Raw genomic sequence first — 21,307 nt, 5'->3', positions numbered from 1 at the left:
ACGTAATCGTCAGGAAAACTGGAGGTCTCCCTGCCTTCCCACATAGCGCAACAGAAGCAATCAACTATCGAGAAGGAAAAACAATTTCAAAAGCTGTCGTGGGGGGCGGGGGTTTAACATCTGCCCACAGCTTTTCGCTTTCTCTCAATCAAGCTTCTCACTGGAGCCTCGAAAAGCTAAAGGCTCTAGATCCCCACTATAACTGTGTCCACTCCCACGATAGTAGCTCCGCTAGCCCCTGTCGTATTTTAATTTGTTGTTGCCGATCAATCCTGAACGTTGATTGGCCGCTGGACAAAACTACCGCGAGTCCCTGCCCTTTCTACTCAATCGGCAAACCTGACCTCCGATTGGTCGCTGCTAAAAAAAAAGCAACGTCTCAATGGCTCCATGATTTTATGCGTTGCATTCCTGCCTCGTGATTGGCTGATTAGATATTTGCAATAAAGTGGCCACTGCGCATCTGACGCGAACTTGAGCCACTAATGGCCGCACTCAGTACATTCTCATGTTATTTGCGTTTACCCATTTCACCACCTGTGTGCTGAGGAACGCACTGAAACTTGGAGCAGCCACCGCAAGAGCCCAGTGAGGAAGGACCACGGTTTAGGGTCCTTCTCCCGCGGGAGTGGGAGAGGTCGGGTGGCGGGGAGAACCCCTCTACAATGGTGTGTAAAGATGAAACAAGAGGGCCACGTGAGTGACTGAAAGTGTGGAAATGTATAGAATATAGTGGAAACGTCTGTAAAGGATTGACAGTTATTGAATGGATTATTATGCATAACCTTATTTTTGAATAAAGTATACTTTGTTAATAAAAAAATCACCACCTTACCCGAGTTCTCCAAGCCCAACAAATAAAAAAAATCGGAACAAACATTACTTAAAACACTTTTATTAACTTAAGTATGATACTGTATATAACAATATATTGAACATAATTAAACCTTCAATTTCTAAATTACTAAATCTTATTCTTCCTCTTCCTCTCTTCTGTCCAGCTCGGCGGAATCCACCGCCACCTCTTGATAATCTTTCTCCAGCGAGGCCATGTCCTCCCTCGCGTCTTGGAACTCTCCCTCCTCCAGCCCCTCGCCCACGTACCAGTGGACGAAGGCCCGCTTGGCGTACATCTTATCGAACTTGAGGTCCAGCCGGGTCCAGGCCATGGAGATGGCGGTGGTGTTGCTCAGCATACAGACGGCGCGCTGCACCTTGGCCAGGTCGCCGCCGGGCACCACTGTCGGGGGCTGGTAGTTGATGCCCACCTGTGGGAGATAAAGTTGCATCAATTATAACCTCATTCCAACCAACTAATTCCACTTTATAATATCCCACTGCTCAGTTGGTGCCTGCGTATTTGTGAAGGCAACACAACTAGCCGACTTTCCCTGAGACGGTTGAAAATTGCAAGGGCAGACAAAAGAAAATTGCGTGCGGGGAATGCATTCAGGCGCGGATGGGTCTTACCTTGAAGCCGGTCGGACACCAGTCCACGAACTGGATGGAGCGCTTGGTCTTAATCGTGGCGATGGCAGCGTTCACGTCCTTGGGCACCACGTCTCCGCGGTACAGCATGCAGCACGCCATGTACTTGCCCTGGCGGGGGTCGCACTTCACCATCTGGTTGGCCGGCTCGAAGCAGGCGTTGGTGATCTCGGACACGGACAGCTGCTCGTGGTAAGCCTTCTCGGCCGAGATGAGGGGCGCGTAGGTGGCCAGCGGGAAGTGGATGCGGGGGTAGGGCACCAGGTTGGTCTGGAACTCGGTCAGGTCCACGTTGAGGGCGCCGTCGAAGCGCAGCGACGCCGTGATGGACGACACCAACTGCGCAATGAGACGGTTGAGGTTGGTGTAAGTGGGGCGCTCGATGTCCAGGTTCCGCCGGCACACGTCGTAGATGGCCTCGTTGTCCACCATGAAGGCGCAGTCCGAGTGCTCGAGGGTGCAGTGGGTGACCAGCACCGAGTTGTAAGGCTCGACCACGGCGGTGGAGATCTGGGGCGCCGGGTAGACGGCGAACTCGAGCTTGGATTTCTTGCCGTAATCGACGGAGAGTCTCTCCATGAGGAGGGAGGTGAAGCCCGAGCCGGTGCCACCCCCGAAGCTGTGGAAGATGAGGAACCCCTGCAGCCCCGTGCACTGGTCCGCCTGTGGGCAGAGAATATACAGCTGGTTGAGCGGAGCGGGGACGAGAGGAACGTAATGGGCGTGGAATTGCCGTGTGGGCGAGCATAAAGTGAAATATCCGATAATTGCTGAATGGAAAAGGCGAAACGGGTTAAAGAGCGGTCGAGTTTTGAGAGTGTCTTCAAAGGAAAGGAGAAAGGTAAAATAGGTGAACATGCCGCCCGTTCCCGGTCCGGAGGGAGATTGCGCCGAGTTTCTCTGCAAGCGGGGGCTGCGACATTCTGAATCCAGGACCAACCGGTGAGTTGGCGTTGCGAAGCAGAAGTCAGAGACGGATACGGTATGGGATACAGTGGAGAGGTGAGCATGGGGCGCCCGACGGTGATTGGTAGTCGCTAGGCAACGTACCAGCTTCCGGATGCGGTCCAGGACCAGGTCCACGATCTCTTTACCGATGGAACAGTGGCCCCGCGCGTAGTTGTTGGCCGCGTCCTCCTTGCCAGTGATGAGCTGCTCGGGGTGGAAGAGCTGCCGGTAGGTGCCGGTCCGGACCTCATCTGTGTGGGGAGAGAGGAAGCAGAGAACGGGCGAATTGAACACAGACTCTGTTAAATCAGCGCGAGATCATTCTTCAATGCCCGCTGGCCTTACCGACAACGGTGGGCTCCAGGTCGATGAAGACGGCCCGCGGGACGTGCTTGCCTGACCCCGTCTCGCTGAAGAAGGTGTTGAAGGAGTCGTCGCCCCCTCCGATGGTCTTGTCACTCGGCATCTGTCCATCCGGTTGGATGCCGTGTTCCAGACAGTACAGCTCCCAGCAAGCGTTACCGATCTGGCACCCGGCCTGGCCGATGTGGACTGAGATACACTCACGCTGCAGGGACGGCAACATACGGTTGGGTATTAAGGCACAAGGGAATTGTTTTCCAGAAGTGCGCTCCCGATCTGTTTGCTCCGATATTTCTATAATAATTCCAACATATCTCCAGATGCCATTGTCCAGAGCGCCCTCGCCCCATTCGCGCACTAAACTCTATCCAATCCGGATTAGCTCCATGGAGCATCCCAAGCTGTAACGATGCAGGTCAGTCCCACCCACCTCTGCAATTCATACACATTCTGCTTTCCCTTCGCCACTGGTGCAGCCGTTTCCGTGGGAATCACGGACCTGCTTTTCCTGTGCATTCTCTCGGTGCGCTCTCCTCCTCCCATCGCCGGGTCATTTCGGACCTCCTAGAGTTTGCGCTTCCATTTCCCCCGGGTTTACTCCGCCTCCTCGTTCCCGCATACATTCACTGCCCGGGTCCCCGCTCCCGCTCCCGGTGCACCGCACTCGCGCGCCCCCGACAGTTCCCACGCGCGCGCTCACCATTTTGCTTTCTTCGAGCAGTTCTCGCAGTGGCGGCGCGCGGCGCTAATCGGTCCCTTTATAGTCCCCGGGAATAGAACGTTGGCGTTCGCCCGACCTCCGATTGGCCAGCGAGGACAAAGGGGCCGCGGTCTCCACGGGAAGCGTAACACACAAAATTCGATGGTGCCCGTTGCTGATTGGTCCGTCGTGGAAAGCGCAGATCAATTAACAGCGGACGGCTCTCCAGCCCCTCCCCCACCTCAGTGCACCAGGAAGAAATAGCTCCAAATTAAACCAAGAATCAGCAAACTGTTGCCAATTAAATCCAACTCCCGTTAAAATAAACCAGCCAATGTGTTTGCCCAACATCTGCACTTCTTTATTAATCCATGTCGATTCAAGCAGATCAAATGTCATCTAGTAGCTTCAGATTGATTATTTAGTCTCAGAACCCTTTAGTCGCACAATCCTTTACTCCCAAAAGCCGTCAGCTGTAGTCAGATGTTTCCCCTCCTTTAATGAACTCGGAGTTCAGTCTCGGGCTCATCCTCAGTGCCGGGCGCGGGAGCGGGGACCGAGCCGTGCGGGGACGAGAAGGCGGGCTGATCTCCGGGGAATGGAAATGTACTGCGTGTCTCCAAGCTCCAGGAGATCCAAAACGACCCGGCGATGGGAGGGCAGGGCGCACTGAGAGACCGCGCAGGGAAAACAAAACGGGTGTCTGATTCCCTGGGTAACGGCGGCACCGGTGGCGAATGGAAAGAGTCAATGCTGCTGATCACTTGCTAAGGAGCATCTCTATCCATCCCCTCGCAGACCTTTCAAACATTGCTTCGTACTCCATCGCCATTTATCCAGCTTTAATTCTAATAGTTGTGGATATTCCTTCTTCAAATTCGGCTGGTGCCGTCACGCAATTACCTCGAGCATAATTATCTTCATTGCCAGCTATGCAGCCGGGATTCCGGTTCTTATCCTTGCAAAGCATTTCCTTCCAGAGTCTTCCTAACCATGTTCCTGTGCAGATTCATTTTAAGCGTTGTAATGGTACCCGCCTGCTCTGGCAGCTCGTTCCACATCTCCACCACCCTCTGTCTGGATAGATTTGCCCCTCAAACCACTTTACCTTTTCACCTGAAACCTACACCCTGAGGTTCTACAACCCCCCCCCCCCCGGGTGAAAAGGGCCGTCCAGTTTATATATACATTCTCGTGGCATTTTAAACCTCTGCCCAACCATCCGGCCAGTCTCCAATATTGCAGGAACAGCACCCATCTCGATAAATCATCGGACCATTCAACCTTAAACAATCGATGAGCTCCCTAATAATCGCTATAGTCTAGTTGCGATTTTTTTCCCATTTGTATTTATTCTGGAGACGGGCAGAGTGTTTAAAAGTGAGGTTACGGACCCTATACAGATTACGGAGGAGGAGACGCAAGTGGCGCATGCGAGCTCCCCTTTAGTGTTTGAGAAGTTTGGATAGGTGCACGGATGTAATAGTAGGTCCTCAACGCTGTCTCTCCCCCCAACCCCCCGTAATGCATTAAGCGGATTGTAAATATCGCCTATAATCCTCCCGTTCTGTGATCTTTCCCCACACACAGATGAGGTCCGGACCGGCACCTACCGGCAGCTCTTCCACCCCGAGCAGCTCATTACGGGCAAGGAGGACGCGGCCAGTAACTACGCGCGGGGCCACTGTTCCATCGGCAAGGAGATCGTGGACCTGGTCCTGGACCGCATTCGGAAGCTGGTAGGTTGTGGGCAGGTGTCCGTCAGCGAATTGTAAACGTTTCCCATTGGCCAGTGTTGATCCCAATCCACACCTGTCCCACTATCCTCTCCCATTCCGAACGGAGAACGGCACAGTACCTCACGCTGACACCTCCTTCCCCGCAGGCGGACCAGTGCACGGGGCTGCAGGGGTTCTTCATCTTCCACAGCTTCGGGGGCGGCACCGGCTCGGGCTTCACCTCCCTCCTCATGGAGAGACTCTCCGTCGATTACGGCAAGAAATCCAAGCTGGAATTCTCCGTCTACCCGGCGCCCCAGATCTCCACCGCCGTGGTCGAGCCCTACAACTCGGTGCTGGTCACCCACTGCACCCTCGAGCACTCGGACTGCGCCTTCATGGTGGACAACGAGGCCATCTACGACATCTGCCGGCGGAACCTGGACACTGAGCGCCCCACCTACACCAACCTCAACCGCCTGCTGGGTCAGGTGGTGTCGTCTGTCACCGCTTGACTGCGCTTCGACGGTGCCCTTAACGTGGACCTTCTGGAGTTCCAGACCAACCTGGTGCCCTACCCCCGCATCCACTTCCCGCTGGTGACCTACGCGCCCCTCATCTCGGCCGAGAAGGCTTACCACGAGCAGCTGTCCGTGTCCGAGATCACCAACGCCTGCTTCGAGCCGGCCAACCAGATGGTGAATTGCGACCCCCGCCAGGGCAAGTACATGGCGTGCTGCATGCTGTACCGCGGAGACGTGGTGCCCAAGGACGTGAACGCTGCCATCGCCACCATCAAGACCAAGCGCTCCATCCAGTTCGTGGACTGGTGTCCGGCCGGTTTCAAGGTGAATGGAGGCTTTGAGACCAACCCACGGGGCTTGGCGGAGAATTGGTGAAGGTCTCTAGGAGCGTCGTATCCTGTACCACGGGGTGCCTCGTTCTGTACACATGTTGTATCCCAAGGGTTCCTAACCTTTTTTATACCATGAAGCCTTACCATTAAATTCTTGGAATTCAAGTAGGGAACCCAAATCTATCCACATTTCCCAACATCCAAGTCCGCAAATATTTTTGGAGGTGTATACGCTTCGGCCATCGAGTGCAGGATAGTTCTCTTCGCGAACAACCCCCCCCCCCCCCCGCCATTTAAAACACCTTTGCCAAGCACCTATAACCTACACCCCCTTTCACCCTGGGACCACCCCAGAGTAAGCCTATACCGGCCTGTTATGTTTCACCGTTTACGCCCAGTTTGGAAATGGGAATCGAACTGTGCCTCTGGCGCCGTGAGGCAGCGGCTCTACCCGCTGCGCCTCTGTGTGCCTGAAAAGAATGCTTCTCCTTTCCTCCTTCCCACAGGTGGGCATCAACTACCAGCCCCCGACTGTGGTGCCCGGCGGCGACCTGGCCAAGGTGCAGCGCGCCGTCTGCATGCTGAACGACACCACCGCTGTGGCCATGGCCTGGACCCGCATGAACATCGAGTTCGACAAGATGTACGCTAAGCGGGCCTTCGTCCACTGGTATGTGGGCGAGAGGCTGGAGGGAGGGAGAGACGCGAGGGAGGACAGGCCTCGTTAGAGAAGGGCTACAAGGAGGTTGGCATCGATTCGGCAGATCTAGACAAGAGGGCCGAGGAGGAGGATTAATTTTATTTTATGTCTGAAATAAACTCTGTTTTGACTGTAGCTGAGTATTGTATTCTTAAAGCCACAACAGCTTGATGGCTGTTTGAAATACTTGCGCGGGCTGGTGTGGGGTAGATTATTTTATTGGCGTCACGGTAGCCTAACGCTATTACAGCGCCAGCGGCCAGGGTTCAATTTCTGCCGCTGTCTCTAAGGAGTTTGTGTGTTCACTTCGTGACTACGTGAGGTTTCTCTGGGAGCTCCGGTTTCCTCCCATATTTCAAAAACGCTATGTTAGTAGGTTTTTCGGCCCTTTGACCTGTTTGGCATAAGCCCTGACTCCAGCCGACATAGCTCTCTGGGTCGTCGTGGTACGCAAGCTTTCAATCCACGACAACGTTGCGGTCCTCATGGCAGGGAGAGGGAACGGGCTGAGTCCACTACTCTTCTCTACAGCTTCTTTCGTTTCTGCGCATTCGAATTGCAGAAGCAGACCACGATACAGCCTTTCAGGATACTTTCAAGAGTACAGCTGTAGAAGTGTTAGTGTTAGGTGACCAGCCCTAACAAGGCAAAGATCTTGGTACGCCTTCCTTAGGATTGCACCTATATGCTGGGCCGAAGGCAGGACAGATTATTGCAGGGACAGGGACGGTGACTGGAAACAGGAACCTGGGCATTAACTGTGCTGTTTTCCCAGTTTCAATGATCCTGTGATAATTGACAAACCAGGATTATTTTAATGGAATTAAAATGATCGTAGCCAAGCATGGGATCAGGTCTAGGACTCCAGCTATTTGTGAAGGGCCCGTACTGTCCTGTGTTCTAACATCACTGCATCCCCTATGCCGCCTGTATGACGAATGCAGGTTTCATCGTTGCTTATCCCAGAAACGGGGCCTTCCACTGTTCAAATCTACTCCCATCATCTAGTACCCGCTGGTACACTAATCCTACCAAGACCCACTTCATATCCCCCCCCCCCCCCACACACACACACACACACACACACACACACACACACAGAATCCCATCACCCCAACACTCGTTCGAACGTGGGAGGAAATCGGCGAACCCGGGGAAAACCCTTGGGCTCACTGCGAGAAGGTGTATTATGCACATCGACAGCCCTGCCGCCCACCCCGAGATATGTCGGTTCCCTGCTCAAGTGTAAAGGAAGCGAGGTGCTTCTGATATTCTACTTAAATTCGCGCGCAGTCACATTACTTTCCCTAATTCAGGGGTTCCCAAACTTTCTTAATGCCGTGGCCACCTACTATTAACCGAGGGGTCGGTGGACCTTAGGTCGGGAACCTCTGCCCTTCCTGACGATGCATGTTGACTTGCAACAATATATGTTTACTGTCACGTGCCAAAACAAATCAAAATCAAAATCAAATTTAATTGTCATTCAAACCATACACGTGTAAACAGCTAAACGAAATATCGGTCCTCCGCCGCCAAGGTGCAATGCACAGTCACACACAGCACACCGCACATAAAGTTACGATAGCTCATACAGTCACAAAATAATATTAGCACAAGTCCTTGAGTCTGAAGGTTCAAGGTACATGTGGCGTTGTCCTGTTGTCGCGTGTGTGTGCGAGAACAAGCGCTCAGGAAATTCACATTGCCCGCTGGGTCAAACACAGATGAGGGCAATGCAGCTGCGCTTCTAGGGTGCGAACGCTGGAGGGCAGCACCTGCAGGGGCCAGCGCGCAACCCAGCAGGGATTCCTGCGCGCCTCTGGTCTCTCCCACACCGCCTCAGGGTGGCTCACAAGCACGGTGAGGTGCAGGAACAATCAAAATGCTATTTGCAGCCGCATCACAGTGAAGCAGAGGTGCCGTCGCCGATTAAGCGGACTTTGACAAGCTCGCAGACGTTCCTCAATCACGCTTTATTTATTCGCGCGAGGGAAGCAGCCCGGCCCTATCACCCACACTGTTCTGAAGTCTAAACAGAGAAATGCCGTTTTTATACAAAATTGACCAGCAGTTACGGACATTGACCATTTGGTACACACACACACACACACACACACGCGCGCGCGCGACCACAACGGCGAAGGTGGGCATCGAACCCGGGTCTCCACCACTGGAAAGCAGAGGCTGTACTCGCTGCCTCTCCAACAAACTGAGCAGCCTTCTTAACCAACTGCAAGTCCCTCCCTCTGCCCTGGAACGAATTCGCCTCGCTAATCTTAAACACCGAGAACACCCCCTCCCCCACCTTCTCCTCATCAGCCTTATCCTCTCTCGACCAGGGCACTGCTCGCCTCTATCCGCTGTCCCCACCTCTTTATCTCTGCCGTTCCAGCCTCTGCGGAGAACCAATCCCTGCTCGAGGGAAAAGGGTACCCCACCCCCATCGAAAACAACTAGTCATCGTTGAAAACCCCACCGTCCCAATGTTGAATGTTCGTCCTCAGTGTAGGACAACAAGAGACTGACAAGAAGAGATCGCGAAGCGAATCTTTGATTCCTCCTCCAGGTATGCTTCAACGGCACGGGGCGGCGGTGAGGCCGCACTTAGGGAGCTTTGAGTAGAGGTCTGGTCGCCCAGATCTAGCAAGGGCGTCCCCGAAGCTGGAAGGGGCTCAGGAACAGATGTTACCAGGATGGGAGTGGGGGCTTAAGTTATAAAGAGAGGCTGAACAGGGCTGGGATATTTTCCGCTGGAGCGATGACATTACAGAGGTTTATTAAAACGGTAAGGGGCTTCGATAAGGTCACGGTCTACCCCCTCCACCCCCCAGGGGTTCTTTCGGTCGTTATGTGCTGTGTCATTTGACGTAGGGGACCGTGGTCTTTCCATGACCATGGTGGTTGTTGACAATTCATTTTTCTACAAAAGTGGTTTGCCATTGGCTTCTCCTGGGCAGTGTCTTTACAAAGCGGGTGACCCCAGCCATTATCAATAATCTTCAGAGGTTGTCTGCCCGGCGTCAGTTGTCGAATAATCAGGACTTGTGATGTGCACCGGCTGCTCATACGACCATCGACCACCTACTCCCACGGCCTCAGGTGACCCTGAATGGTGTGTGCGGGGAGCGGGGATTTGCTAAGCAGGCGCTACACCTCGCCCAAGGGTGACCTGCAGGCTAGCGGAAGGAAGCAGCGCCTTACACCTCCTTTGATAGAGGTGTATCTCCAGCCCGACAGCCACCCCACCCCCAAATTCGGGGAGTCTACAACAGGTTCAAAGTGAACCCGACCCGAGAGGCAGCTTCTTCACCAAGAGGGTGCCGGGTGTGTGGAACGAGCTGCCAGAGCAGGCGGCTGAGGCGGGTGCGTTAACAATACTTTAAACATCTTGAACAAGTGGGTGGATAGGACAGGTTCAGAGGGATGTGAGGGGGGCAAATGCGAGCGAGTAGGATTAGGTCGTGTAGTCAGCGTGTCCCCACACAGTCCACTCCCGGTGCATGTGCACCAGAATAACTGTGCGTACTGGGACCGTTTCTCGTCCTGTACGACACACCAGAATTAGCCCAGTTAGTAGCAGGCAAAAGCAAATCCCCTCAGATATACAGAATAGCAGTTCCCTTAAGAGCGCATAGTCATAGAATCAAAAACATCGGAACAGACCCTTCGCGCCCATTCGTCCAAGTCGGCCAAGGAGCTGGTCCCAAGATAGTCCTATTTGGGACTACTGATACAAGTGGCCAAACGACCGCCGAAGGTCCTATTCCCATGCCGTGTGACTCTACCACTCCGTGTAGGAGACTACGTCATTTGCGGTGAACGGTTCGATTGGTCAGTCGAGTCGTTATTAACGCGTTAGAGCTCATTTAACCCTTTGGAAGGCCCTTACAGGCAGTTATCCAGACAGGCACAGAGTGACTCCCGGTCGTGGTGGGGGTTTTGCCTTGCCACAGGATAAGGGCTATGAAGGGGGCGTACCTTAGGGCTGCAGGCTGCTCAGGGCTTCACCCACGCACACCCCAACCCCCTTGCGCTGAAGCTGCCGACTCAGAGGGCGGGGGAGAGGGTTGTCTGAGCTGGCAGTCAGTGAAGTGAGGGAATCCGGAGCCCGGAGTGCAGCTACCGTTATGTTGGCGTTTCACTGGCCCCTGCAGGATATCGCTGATATTCCGAATCAGAACCAAACTTGATATTACTGACGTACGTTGTGAACTATAAATCACAAAAATAAATAGATAGATAGTGAAAGAAGAGTCGTGAGTTAGTGTTCATGGGTTCATGGAAAGTTCAGAGGAAGAAACTGTTCCTGAGTCGTTGAGTGCGGGTCTTCCCCGACGGCAGTAGCGTGTAGACAGCGTGCCCTGAATGGGGAGGGTCCTTAGTGACGGACGCTGCACTCTTGGGGCATCGCTTCTTGAAGATGTCCCCGACGGTGGGGAGGGGTTGTGGCCCGCGATAAGTCTACAACCCTGTAAGGTCTCATGCGAAGCTGTGAATTAGACCCTCCATGCCTGGCCGTGACGCAAGCAGTCTCGGTCCTCTCCGTAGAAAACTTCCAGCTTCTACCAGCAGGGAAAAGAGTCACCTCTTGCGGTCCCGGGTGGGCCACAGACCCACTGCCCTGCTAGTTCCCAAGCAGTTCACACCCCCAGTGCCTGTGCTCTGCAATTACTGCGGTACGTGTTGGGGTCATTTCTCGTCCTGTGCGGCCAGAATTAGTCCCGTCAGGGGTAGGCAGAAAAAAAATAAAAAGTACTCCCTCTCAGATATATATAGGCATCCATTAGTCTCATAAGACCATGAATTTGCGCCTTAGAAGGTTTCCAGGGCACAGACCTGGGCAATGTTGTATGGAAGACCAGCAGTTGCCCATGCTGCAAGTCACCCCTCTCCACGCCACCGATGTTGTCCAAGGGAAGGGCACTAGGACCCATACAGCTTGGCACGAGTGTCGTCGCAGAGCAATGTGTGGTTAAGTGCCTTGCTCAAGGACACAACACGCTGCCTCAGCCAAGGCTCGAACTAGCGACCTTCGAATCATTAGACGAACGCCTTAACCACTTGGCCAACATCAGATATGTAAAACAGTATACAATGTACAGAGCTAACGTATAGATTTATAGAGTCAAACAGCACAGCAACAGGACCTTCGGCCCAACACGCTAATGCCGACCAGGGAGCTGGTCCCACTTGCCTGTGTTTTGGCCTACCAAGATATGTTCTGTCAAGTGTGAACTGCAATTGTAATTAAGACCACAAGGCACAGGAGTAGAATTAGGCAATTCGTGGTTTATAAAAATCAGGAGATGTTTAGATAAGGGAAGGGAGGTTACAGTTTTCTCCCCAGTGGAGGGAAGTCTAAAAGTAGCGGGCACAGATTTAAGAGGAGAGGGTAGAAGTTAAAGAGGCAACGTTTACACGTAATGGGTGGGTATGCGGAACGAGCTGCCGGAGGACGTGGTTTAAAAGGCTCTTGCACACGTACGTGGATAGGAAGGGTTGGGCGAAACGCGGGCAAGTGGACAAGCTCGGGAGGTCGGAACTGACAGGTTGAGCCGAGAGGGCTTGTGTCCGTGCTGATCTGGCAGGACCGGTTATCTCCCGAGCGGCCTCTCTGACTGACGACAGCGACGCTGCAAGACGCGATTGGCCGCCGCGAGTCTCCCCAGTCGCTCAGCTCACCCCTATCGGTCGGATTCAGGCCGCAGCTCTCTCACTGGCCGAAACCTTCGGCAGAATCCAGGCAAACTCTGGGCGTAGTGGAGGGTCTCGGCTTATCTCTGGCACCCAGACGCCGCGTCAGGGGCGTGCCTGTCAGCTGCAATCCTACACGGTTGTTCGTACACAACAGTTCCAACCCAGAGACAAGAGTCAGAAAGTGACAGAGTCACAGCATAAAAACATGTCATTCGGCCCAACGAGCGCATGCCAACCAAAATGCCCATTTAAGCTAGTCCTATTTTCGCGCGTTTAGCCCATATCCCTCCAAAGTCTGATGCCTGACGGTTTGACACTGGCCGCTGGGCAGTTTATTAGTGTCTAACCCTTTCTTATTATGTATCCCTCCCTATCCATGTATCTGTCCAATTGCTATTAACATTGACGTTATTAATGTACCTCTCTCAAGCACTTCATCTGGCAGCTCGTTCTACAATCAATGGCCACTTGATTAGGTGCAAGCGTGGAACCCGGCGTAGCCTTCCACCGCTGTAGCCCATCTACTTCAAGGCTCGATGCGTTGTGCGTTCAAAGATTGAAGGGTAGTAACTGTTCCTGAACCTGGTGGTGTGGGACCTAAGGCTCCTGGACCTCTTTCCTGATGGTAGCAGCGAGAAGAGAGCGTAACCTGGAGGGTGGGGGCCATTCAATTGGAATTAGTTTAAATGCGTAAGATAAATCAGCTTGAATGTCTAGATGTGAGAGTGACCCTTCTTCCCTGAGGGTTAGATGTGAAGGTGTTATTCGGCTGGAGGGAGGAAGGGTACGGATTCAGTACTGAAGACCCTTTCATGGGGTGGTGTGTTCTTCACTGCCCCAGTGCCTCTTTTGAGGCCCCGTCGTCGATCTCTCTGGTCAGAGGTCCGACTCCCCGAACTAGGTCCCCTCCACCACCCACAGGGTCAGAGAGACGTATGAAGACTCCTCGTGCACACGGACGAGCGCGCGCACGCGCGCGTACACACACACACACACACACACTTACAGTCAGAGACAAGGCCACGCATGCTGGGGAAAGCATACACACACACATATCAACACAAAACAAACACACAGACTTAGGGATACAAATACACACACACAAACGCATATAAGTATACCGGGATTCAAAGACGTATCATATATGGTTATTATTATTACTATGAGGAGCGTTTGATGTCTCTGAGTTTGTACTCGACGGATCTCAAAAGAATGACGGGGGTGAGGGCGGTCTCATTGAAACCTACCGGATGTTGAAGGACCTCGAAAGAGTAATTGTGGAGACTGGAGGGTGCATTCTATGGTGGGGAGTCTAAGACCAGAGACCCTAGCCTCAGAATAGAGGTCTGTCCTTTCATAACGGAGATGAGGGGTGGGGGTGGGGGGTGGTTCTGCAGCCAGAGAGTAATGAATCGTTGGAATTCTTTGCTACTGGTGGCTGTGGAGGCCAACTCATTCAGTATATTTAAGGAAGAGACTTATCAGAGCATCCAAGATTATGGACAGAAAGTTGGACATTGGTGCTGAGAGGGAAATAGATCAGGCATGATGAAATGGCGGACAGACTCACTGGGCCAAAAGGCCTAATTCTGCTCCTATATCTTATAGTCTTATGGGATACAGACCAGACTGAGACACACACACACAGACTGAGACAAGCACACACGCACGCACACGCACACACACACGCACACGAAGACTGAGACACACACACACACACACACACACACACACACACACACACAGACTGAGACACACATATGCACACACACAGGATCACAAGAGGCTACAAAGGGTCGTAAACTCAAGCCTGCTCCATCATGAGCACTAGTAGCGAGGACAGCTTCAAATCGTGGTGCCTCAGAAAGGCGGCACCATCATTAAGGACCCCCATCACTCAAGACATGTCCCCTTCACATTGCTGTGACCAAGGAGGAGTTACAGGAGCCTGAAAGCACACAGTCAACGTTTCAGGAACATCGCCATCAGGTTTCTGAACGGATAATCAACCACACTAGTCTTAATTGGCGCTATTTATTTATTGATCTATCTCACTATCTGTTTGTTTGTTTGTTTGTTTGTTTGTTTACCATAGTAACTTCAATATGGCACTGTACTGCTCCCACAAAACAACATATTTCTCAACATATATTTTTCAGTGATAACAAACCTGATCCTAACAAACACTCATTCACACTCACTCACACACACAAACACACCCACACACACAAACTCATACACACTCTCACACTCACTCACTTACACACAATCATTCACACACACACGATCACACACACACACACACACACACACACGCACACACACTCACACTCTGTCATACACAGTTTCAGACTTTCAGACATTGAGATCACACATACACTCATTCACTTACGCACATTCATACTGACTACAATCACACGCAGACTCACACAGACTCGCAATCACTTTCACGCAGTCACGCACACACTAGTCACTTGGTTCCAATTTCCGTGCCTTTGTTTTGCAGGTCAGAGCTGATGATGGGGTTCTTCGCCCACACCTGCCCCTTTCTGCTCCGAGTTCCTTGGATCTTCATGCAAAAGGCGGGACCCTCGCTGGCTGTCTACGCTCAGCGCTGCCCCGTGATGTCCCGCGGCGTGGCCACCTCAATTTTCAACCTGCAGTGGGCCAAGGAGAAGGAATCGTCTGGTAAACGTGGGGGGAAGTCCTAATGGCACCGTTCAACAATACGATACCGCACCTCTTGACAATCTTCAACACCCGATTGATGCAGTCGCCAGCATCCCTGGGCAGGCTCAGACATTGTATGAAACTCCCTCCACATTGTCCCATCTCACACTCCCGGGATCAGGCACGGTGTGAAGCTCCCTCTACACTGTCCCGTCTCACACTCCCGGGATCAGACACGGTGTGAAGCTCCCTCTACACCGTCCCATCAGACTTTCCCGGGGTCCGACACAGAGTGACACTCTGTCTACACGGTCCAATCGCATATCCCCGGGTCAGACACACTGTAAAACTCCCTCTACCCTGTCCCATCGCACAGTCCTGGGGACTGAAACGGAGTGAAGCTCCCTCCACAATATCCTGTCACTCACTCCAGAGGTCAGACGCAAAGTGAATCTCCACCCTCACTGCCCCATCACACATTCCTGGGGTCAGACACAGAGTGAAGCTCCCTCTACACCGGTCCATTACACATCCCGGCGTCAGAAACTGATTGAAGTTTCCTCTACACCGCCCCATAACTCATTCCTGGAGTCAGACACAGGATGGAGCTCCCCCTATCGGAAAGGAGGGGGAGGGCAGAGGACAGAATGGGGTTGAAATACAAGCAGGAGGGTGATAGGGAAAGCCAGGTCAGGGGGAAGGAGGGTGGGTGGGGGAAGGGGGGTTGAAGTAAAAAGCTGGGAGGTGATTTATGGAAGATGTGAAGGGCTGAAAGAAGTAGAAAGCTGATAGAGGAAACGAAAGGACCATGTGAGAAAGGGAAGGAGGAGGGGCATTGGGGGAGGCGATAGACAGGTGGGGAACAGAGAAGGGGTGAGAGAGGAGCCAGAATGAGTAATGGAAAAAGAGAGGGGGAAGGGGAAGAAATTAACAGAAGTTAGGGAGATCGATGCTCATGTCGTCAGGCTGAAGTCTGACTAGATGGAATACGAGATGTTGCCCCTCGTATCAGAGAGCGAACTCCTCGTGACCGCATAGGAGACCATGGACCGACACGCCGGAATGGAATAGAGAGTGGGATTGGACTGGAGAGTGGGATTGAAATGGGTGTCCACCGGGGAATTCCGTCTATTGTGGTGGACGGAGCGAAGCTGCTGACTAATTGGACACCTCCCTCCCACAATCTACGTTGGTTCTCCCCGACGTAGACGAGGTTGCATCAGGAGCCCCGGATCCAGTAGGTGACCCTAATAGACTTGCAAGTGAAGTGGCGACTCACTTGTAAGGACTTTTTGGGGCTCTGGGTGGAGGTGAGGGAGGAGTATAGGTGTAACACTTGTCATGGTGGGAGGGACATCACAGTGGGGAGGGACGACTGGAGAAGGAAGAATTATGGGAGTTTTCTCAACTAGCAGAGGTGTGTATAACCTATTCGGCAGGAGAGAAAATGAGGAGTCCGCAGCGACAGTCTTGGGTGTCCGAATATCTAGCTGTTTTGTCTTTCAGGGGCTGGCGGCTTTCCGTCACCGCTGCTGGCCTCGGCCAAGGCCATGATCCAGTCCGGCAGCCAGGACGTCGCCTCGAACTGCCCTTTCGTGGAGCTGGAGGCTCAGGGGGGCCTGAGCAAGCTAATCCGCAAGGCCAGCCTGGCGGTGCAGGAGGACGTGGCAGTCACGGCGCCTCGGAGAGGTGAGTGTGCCTCTGTCACCCCCGCTTAACTCGACACTGAAAACTCGAACTCCATTTGGCAAACACACTTTATTTACTTGTGCGCTAGAAGAACAGCATGGCCCCCTATCACCGCACTGTTCTAAAGTCCGAGCAGAGAAATGCCATTTTTACACAGAACTAACTTCCATAATCCCTTGAAATTGGCGTCACAAGTAGAATAGTTATAAGAATAGCAGATGTAATTTGTTATTCATGTAGACAAGTGTGAGGTGTTGCACTTTGCAAGGGCAAACCAGGGCACGATTCTGAGGGTTACGCCATAATAGACGGTTCTGGGAATAAAGATACATAATTCCTTGCAAGTGAGATCACTGTAGGATAGGACCGTAAAAAGAGATTTTGGCACATTGGCCTTCATAAATCAGAGTACTGAGTACAGGAGTTGGGATGTTATGTTCAAGTTGTATAAGACGTTGATTAAACCTAATTTGGTATATTGTACACAGTCCTGGTCACCTACCTACAGGAAGTATATCAATAAGATTGAATAGAATACAGAGAAAATTAACCAGGACCTGATGTATAGGCAAAGGCTGAGTAGGTAAAAGCTGTATTTCTTGGAGAACGGGGACAGATTTGACAGAGGTATAGAAAGTTAGGACTGGTATAGATAGGGTTAATACATGCAGACATTTTCCTCTGGCGTGAGACTAGAACTAGAGGTCACAGGCTAAGGATGAAAGATGAAATGTTTAAAGGGAACCTGAGACAGAACAACTTCACTCAGAGGGTGGTGAGTCTGGAACGGGCTGCCAGCGGAACTGGTTGAAGCATGTACAATAACGACATTTAAAAGGCACTTGGACGGGTACATGGATAGGAAAGGTTTGGAGCAGGGGCTCCCAAACTTTTTATACCATAGACCCCTCCCATTCACCGAGGGGTCCCTGGTAAATAGCCTGGATGGGCATCTTGGGCGACACGGCCCAGATGGTCTCACGCTAAGAAATAAAAACAGGTGACGTCATTAAAGGCTCAAGATTCAAGATTGTTTATTGTGATTCTCCAGTACACGAGTGTAAGAGAGAAGGAAGTGATTGTTACTCCGGATCCGATCAACATTAGAAAAACACAAAACACAAAAAGCCTTGTTAGTTATGTACATAAGATTAGCTTATAGACAGACTGTATCGTAAAGTGACGCTAGGTGGCGCAGTATCTGAACATAAGGTGACTGACAGGAAATGATAAAGTTGACAAGGCGACTATTGGCAAGAGGAACTCAAATTGTGCTGACTCTGGAGAGGATTCAAAGGAGGTTTACGAAAATGATTCCAGTATTGAACGGCTTGTCATATGAAGAGTGTTTGACATCTCTGCGCCTGTGCTCACTGGAATGCAGGAGAACGAGAGGTGACCTCATTGAAACCTATCGAATGTTGAAAGGGTGTGACGAGAATGTTTCCTATGATGGGAGAGTCTAGGACCAGAGCACGCAACCTCAGAACAGAGGGGCGTCCTTTTCGAACGGAAATGAGGGGGAATTTCTTTCACCAGAAAAAGAATCGCTGGAATACGTTGCCACAAGCGGCTGTAGAGGCCAAATCTTTGCGTATATTTAAGACAGAGGTTGATACATTCTTGTTTGGTCAGGGCATGAAGGAATACGAGAAGAAGGTAGGAAAATGGTTCAGCCATGATGAAATGGTGGAGTAGACTCGATGGGGCAAATGACCAAATTCTTCTCCTGTGTCTTATGGTTTTGAGAGGAACTCTTCTACGTAGCAGCAGGCAGTGACTGCGTCCGTGTAGGTATAAGGTGTAGAGTGTAAGCGTATATTGGCAGTGCATGGGGAGATGAAGGGGCTGCTGTGGATGTAATGGTGATAGTGAGTGATGGCATGGGTTAATGGGTGGAGGTGCCGATCACTCTGACTAATTGTTTTTCAGTCCGGTGGTCTTGGCGTGGATGCTGCGTACCCTCTTCCCTGGCTGGAGGTGTTATTTTAGACAGAGAGGTTGGCACTCCCCCTGATCCACCCCACCTCTGGGGAACTTCTACCATCGGGTCCTGGTCCGGGAGCTGCTGGGTGTTGGTCTGGATTGAGCTTTGGTTCAGCAGTGTCCGGCCCCAGGTGCGAGTGGGGTCCTGGCAGCCGAGAGGATCAGCCCGAGAACCCCCGAAGCCGAGCTGACCACAGTTTTATTTTATTTATCGAGCTACAGCGCGGAGCAGCCCCTTCCGGCCCAACGAGCCGCACCGCCCAGCAAACCATTCACTTAACCCCAGCCTAATCACGGGGCAATTTACGATGACTAATTAACCCAGCAAACTAGTCTTTGGGCTGTGGGAGGAAATCGGAGCACCCGAAGGAAATCCAAGCGATCACAGGGAGAACGTACAAACGCCTTACAGGCGGAGCGAGAATTGAACTCTCTCCCGGAGTCGCCGTTACGTGCTGCTGTATCATCACGGTATCTCTCTGCCTTCCAGAACTCACCCAGACCGAGGCGATTCTCGACTGGCAGCCGGCGCTGGATAACGAGGTCCAAGACGGCGTCCCAGCAACTACTCACCTTCTCCAGGACAACATGGACAGGGGTATGTGTGTGTGTGTGTGTGTGTGTGTGCCTGTCTGTCTGTCTGTCTGTGTCTGTGTGTGTATGAGCGAGTCTGAGAGTCTGTGGTTCATAAAGTCATAGAGAAGTTCAGCAGAGAAACAGACCCTTCGGCCCAACTAGTCCATGCCAATAACATTTAAACTGCCTCCTCCCACCGACCTGTACCGGGACCATAACCCTCCATACCCCTACCATCCATGTAGCTATCCAAACTTCTCCTAAACGTTGATTTCCAGCTCGCATGCACCACTTGTGCTGGCAGCTTGTTCCACACACTCACCACCATCCGAGTGAAGAAGTTCCCCCTCATGTTCGCTTTAAACTTCTCACCTTTCACCCTTAACCCATGACCTCTGGTTGTAGTCCCACACGAGACTGTGAGTCCGTGCGTTTGTGTGTCCGTATGTCTCCATGCGTGTCTGCGTGCATGTGTGCATCTGTCTGTGATTTTAAGACCCTAAAACATAGGAGCAGAACTAGGCCATTCGGTCCATCGAGTCTGCTCCGCTATTCCATCATGGCTGATTTATCACCCCTCTCAACCCCAGTCCCCTGCCTTTTCCCAGTAACCTTTGACACCCTGACTAATCTCGCTGTCTCTCCGTCTCTCTGGATCTTCACACATTTTTTCCAAGTATGTGATACTCAGCATTTAAAATCCCAGACTCAAACGTAGGTTGGTCTTGTCAGTTATTTTCACTTCCAGGTGAAATACTTACCACGCATGTCTACTTTAAATCTTCCCCTTCTAAATGTATGTCGTCTAGTATTAGACATTACCGTCCTGGGGATAAAAGATACCGGTTATCTGCTCTATCTACGCCTCACACCTCTGCCAGGCCTCCCCTCAGGCCCCGCTGCTGCGGAGATCCAACCTTCGTTTGTCCAGCCTCTCCTTCTATCAGCTCAGGCAAGAGCATAGAACGGCCGACACCTGCGCGCAGACAGGTGCGGACAGTACTGGGACACGGGCTGGAAATCTCCTTCCCAACACACCGGGAACCACTGCCTCCAACACGACGGACTCCCACCGGCGACTCCTGAGTGCCAGTGGGAGGGGACTGCCAGGTCTTCACATCAAAGACGTCCTCGCCGACCAGAGCGTTAACGGATAAATACTAGGCCGACCACGGCAGGTCAGAGATCAGAGTCAGAATCAGAATTATTATTACTGCCACGTGTGAAATTTCCCCCTTGTGGCAAGACATAAAAATATAAATTATAATAAATAAAGTGAAAAACTAAATGGACAGGTCGTGTTAGTGGCTTCAGGTACCATTCAGAAATCTGATGACGGAGGGGAAGGAGCTGTTCGAAAACCTCCGTTTCTACTAGCTACTCAGCCTGCAAGTTTAGCTTTCGGGAATCCCGCACTAAGACTCCTACGCTCCCTTCCACCTCGATTTCGGAATTCCATCCCCATTTAAGGGGACAAAAGAAATCTGTTCTCACCCTCCTTCACTCCAAAGAGAAAAGTCTGAGCTCACTCAACTTCTTCTCATAAGACATGCTCTCTAATCCAGGCAGCATCCTGGTAAATCTCTTCTGCACCCTCTCTAAAGCTTCCACATCCTTCCTATAATGAGGTGACCAGAAATGAGCACAAATGTGGTCTGACCAGAATTTTATAGACCTGCACCATAATCTCGCGGCTGTTGAGCTCCATCCTCCGATTAATGAAGGCCTTCTTACACCTTCTCAGTAATCCGATCAATTTGCGTGTCAACTTTGAGGGATCTCTCAACGTTGACCCCAAGATCCCCCTGCTCCTCAACACTGTTAAGAAATCTGTCATTAGCCCTGTATTGTGCCTTCAGATTCGAACTTCGCTTTGAGGTGACAACAGCCTTTCACTCAGTGTCAGAAAATCA

At 51.9% G+C, this 21,307-nt stretch overlaps 2 protein-coding genes and 1 pseudogene across 4 annotated transcripts in view; 2 read left to right on the top strand and 1 right to left on the bottom strand.

Moving 5' to 3' along the window:
- Window positions 1-971: 971 nt before the first annotated feature.
- LOC140190305 (tubulin alpha chain-like) lies at window positions 972-10,463 on the bottom strand. 2 transcript variants are annotated; one of them, XM_072246916.1, is made up of 5 exons: window positions 10,440-10,463; window positions 2,782-3,004; window positions 2,539-2,687; window positions 1,471-2,151; window positions 972-1,268 (listed from the first exon to the last, which is right to left on the bottom strand). In XM_072246916.1, exons 2-5 carry the CDS (start codon window positions 2,900-2,902, stop codon window positions 972-974), a joined length of 1,248 nt encoding a protein of 415 aa, XP_072103017.1. In that variant the 5' UTR covers window positions 2,903-3,004; window positions 10,440-10,463. The 2 variants fall into 2 exon arrangements, with proteins under 2 accessions (XP_072103017.1, XP_072103016.1); XM_072246915.1 differs by lacking the exon at window positions 10,440-10,463 and having other exon boundaries at window positions 2,782-3,022.
- On the top strand, window positions 4,151-6,869 carry LOC140190139 (tubulin alpha-1 chain-like; annotated as a pseudogene).
- The window catches only part of LOC140190304 (5-aminolevulinate synthase, erythroid-specific, mitochondrial-like), a 29,091-nt gene continuing 17,035 nt past the window's right edge, over window positions 9,252-21,307 (top strand). Inside the window, exons 1-5 of one of the 2 annotated variants that reach the window (XM_072246914.1) lie at window positions 9,252-9,342; window positions 9,706-9,745; window positions 14,980-15,161; window positions 16,650-16,832; window positions 19,309-19,416. In XM_072246914.1, the coding sequence (XP_072103015.1) occupies window positions 9,267-9,342; window positions 9,706-9,745; window positions 14,980-15,161; window positions 16,650-16,832; window positions 19,309-19,416 (589 nt within the window). In that variant the 5' untranslated portion in view covers window positions 9,252-9,266. The remainder of the gene's footprint in view (window positions 9,343-9,705; window positions 9,746-14,979; window positions 15,162-16,649; window positions 16,833-19,308; window positions 19,417-21,307) is intronic. The other variant, XM_072246913.1, reaches the window with a different exon arrangement.

This window comes from Mobula birostris, chromosome 29 (assembly GCF_030028105.1).
Source record: "Mobula birostris isolate sMobBir1 chromosome 29, sMobBir1.hap1, whole genome shotgun sequence".
In the NCBI taxonomy this organism is placed as follows: domain Eukaryota; kingdom Metazoa; phylum Chordata; class Chondrichthyes; order Myliobatiformes; family Myliobatidae; genus Mobula; species Mobula birostris.
The sequence above is the reverse complement of the archived record's forward strand: the minus strand, read 5'-3'. Positions and strand labels throughout refer to the sequence as shown.

Bases quoted from the DNA above. Each gene is read 5' to 3' on its own strand.
- LOC140190305 (XM_072246915.1), bottom strand. From the start codon at position 3,022: ATGTTGCCGTCCCTGCAGCGTGAGTGTATCTCAGTCCACATCGGCCAG. The intron at 2,688-2,781 runs GTAAGGCCAGCG...CTCCCCACACAG, and splicing joins CCTGGAGCCCACCGTTGTCG to ATGAGGTCCGGACCGGCACC. The intron at 1,269-1,470 runs GTAAGACCCATC...TATCTCCCACAG, and splicing joins GGTGTCCGACCGGCTTCAAG to GTGGGCATCAACTACCAGCC.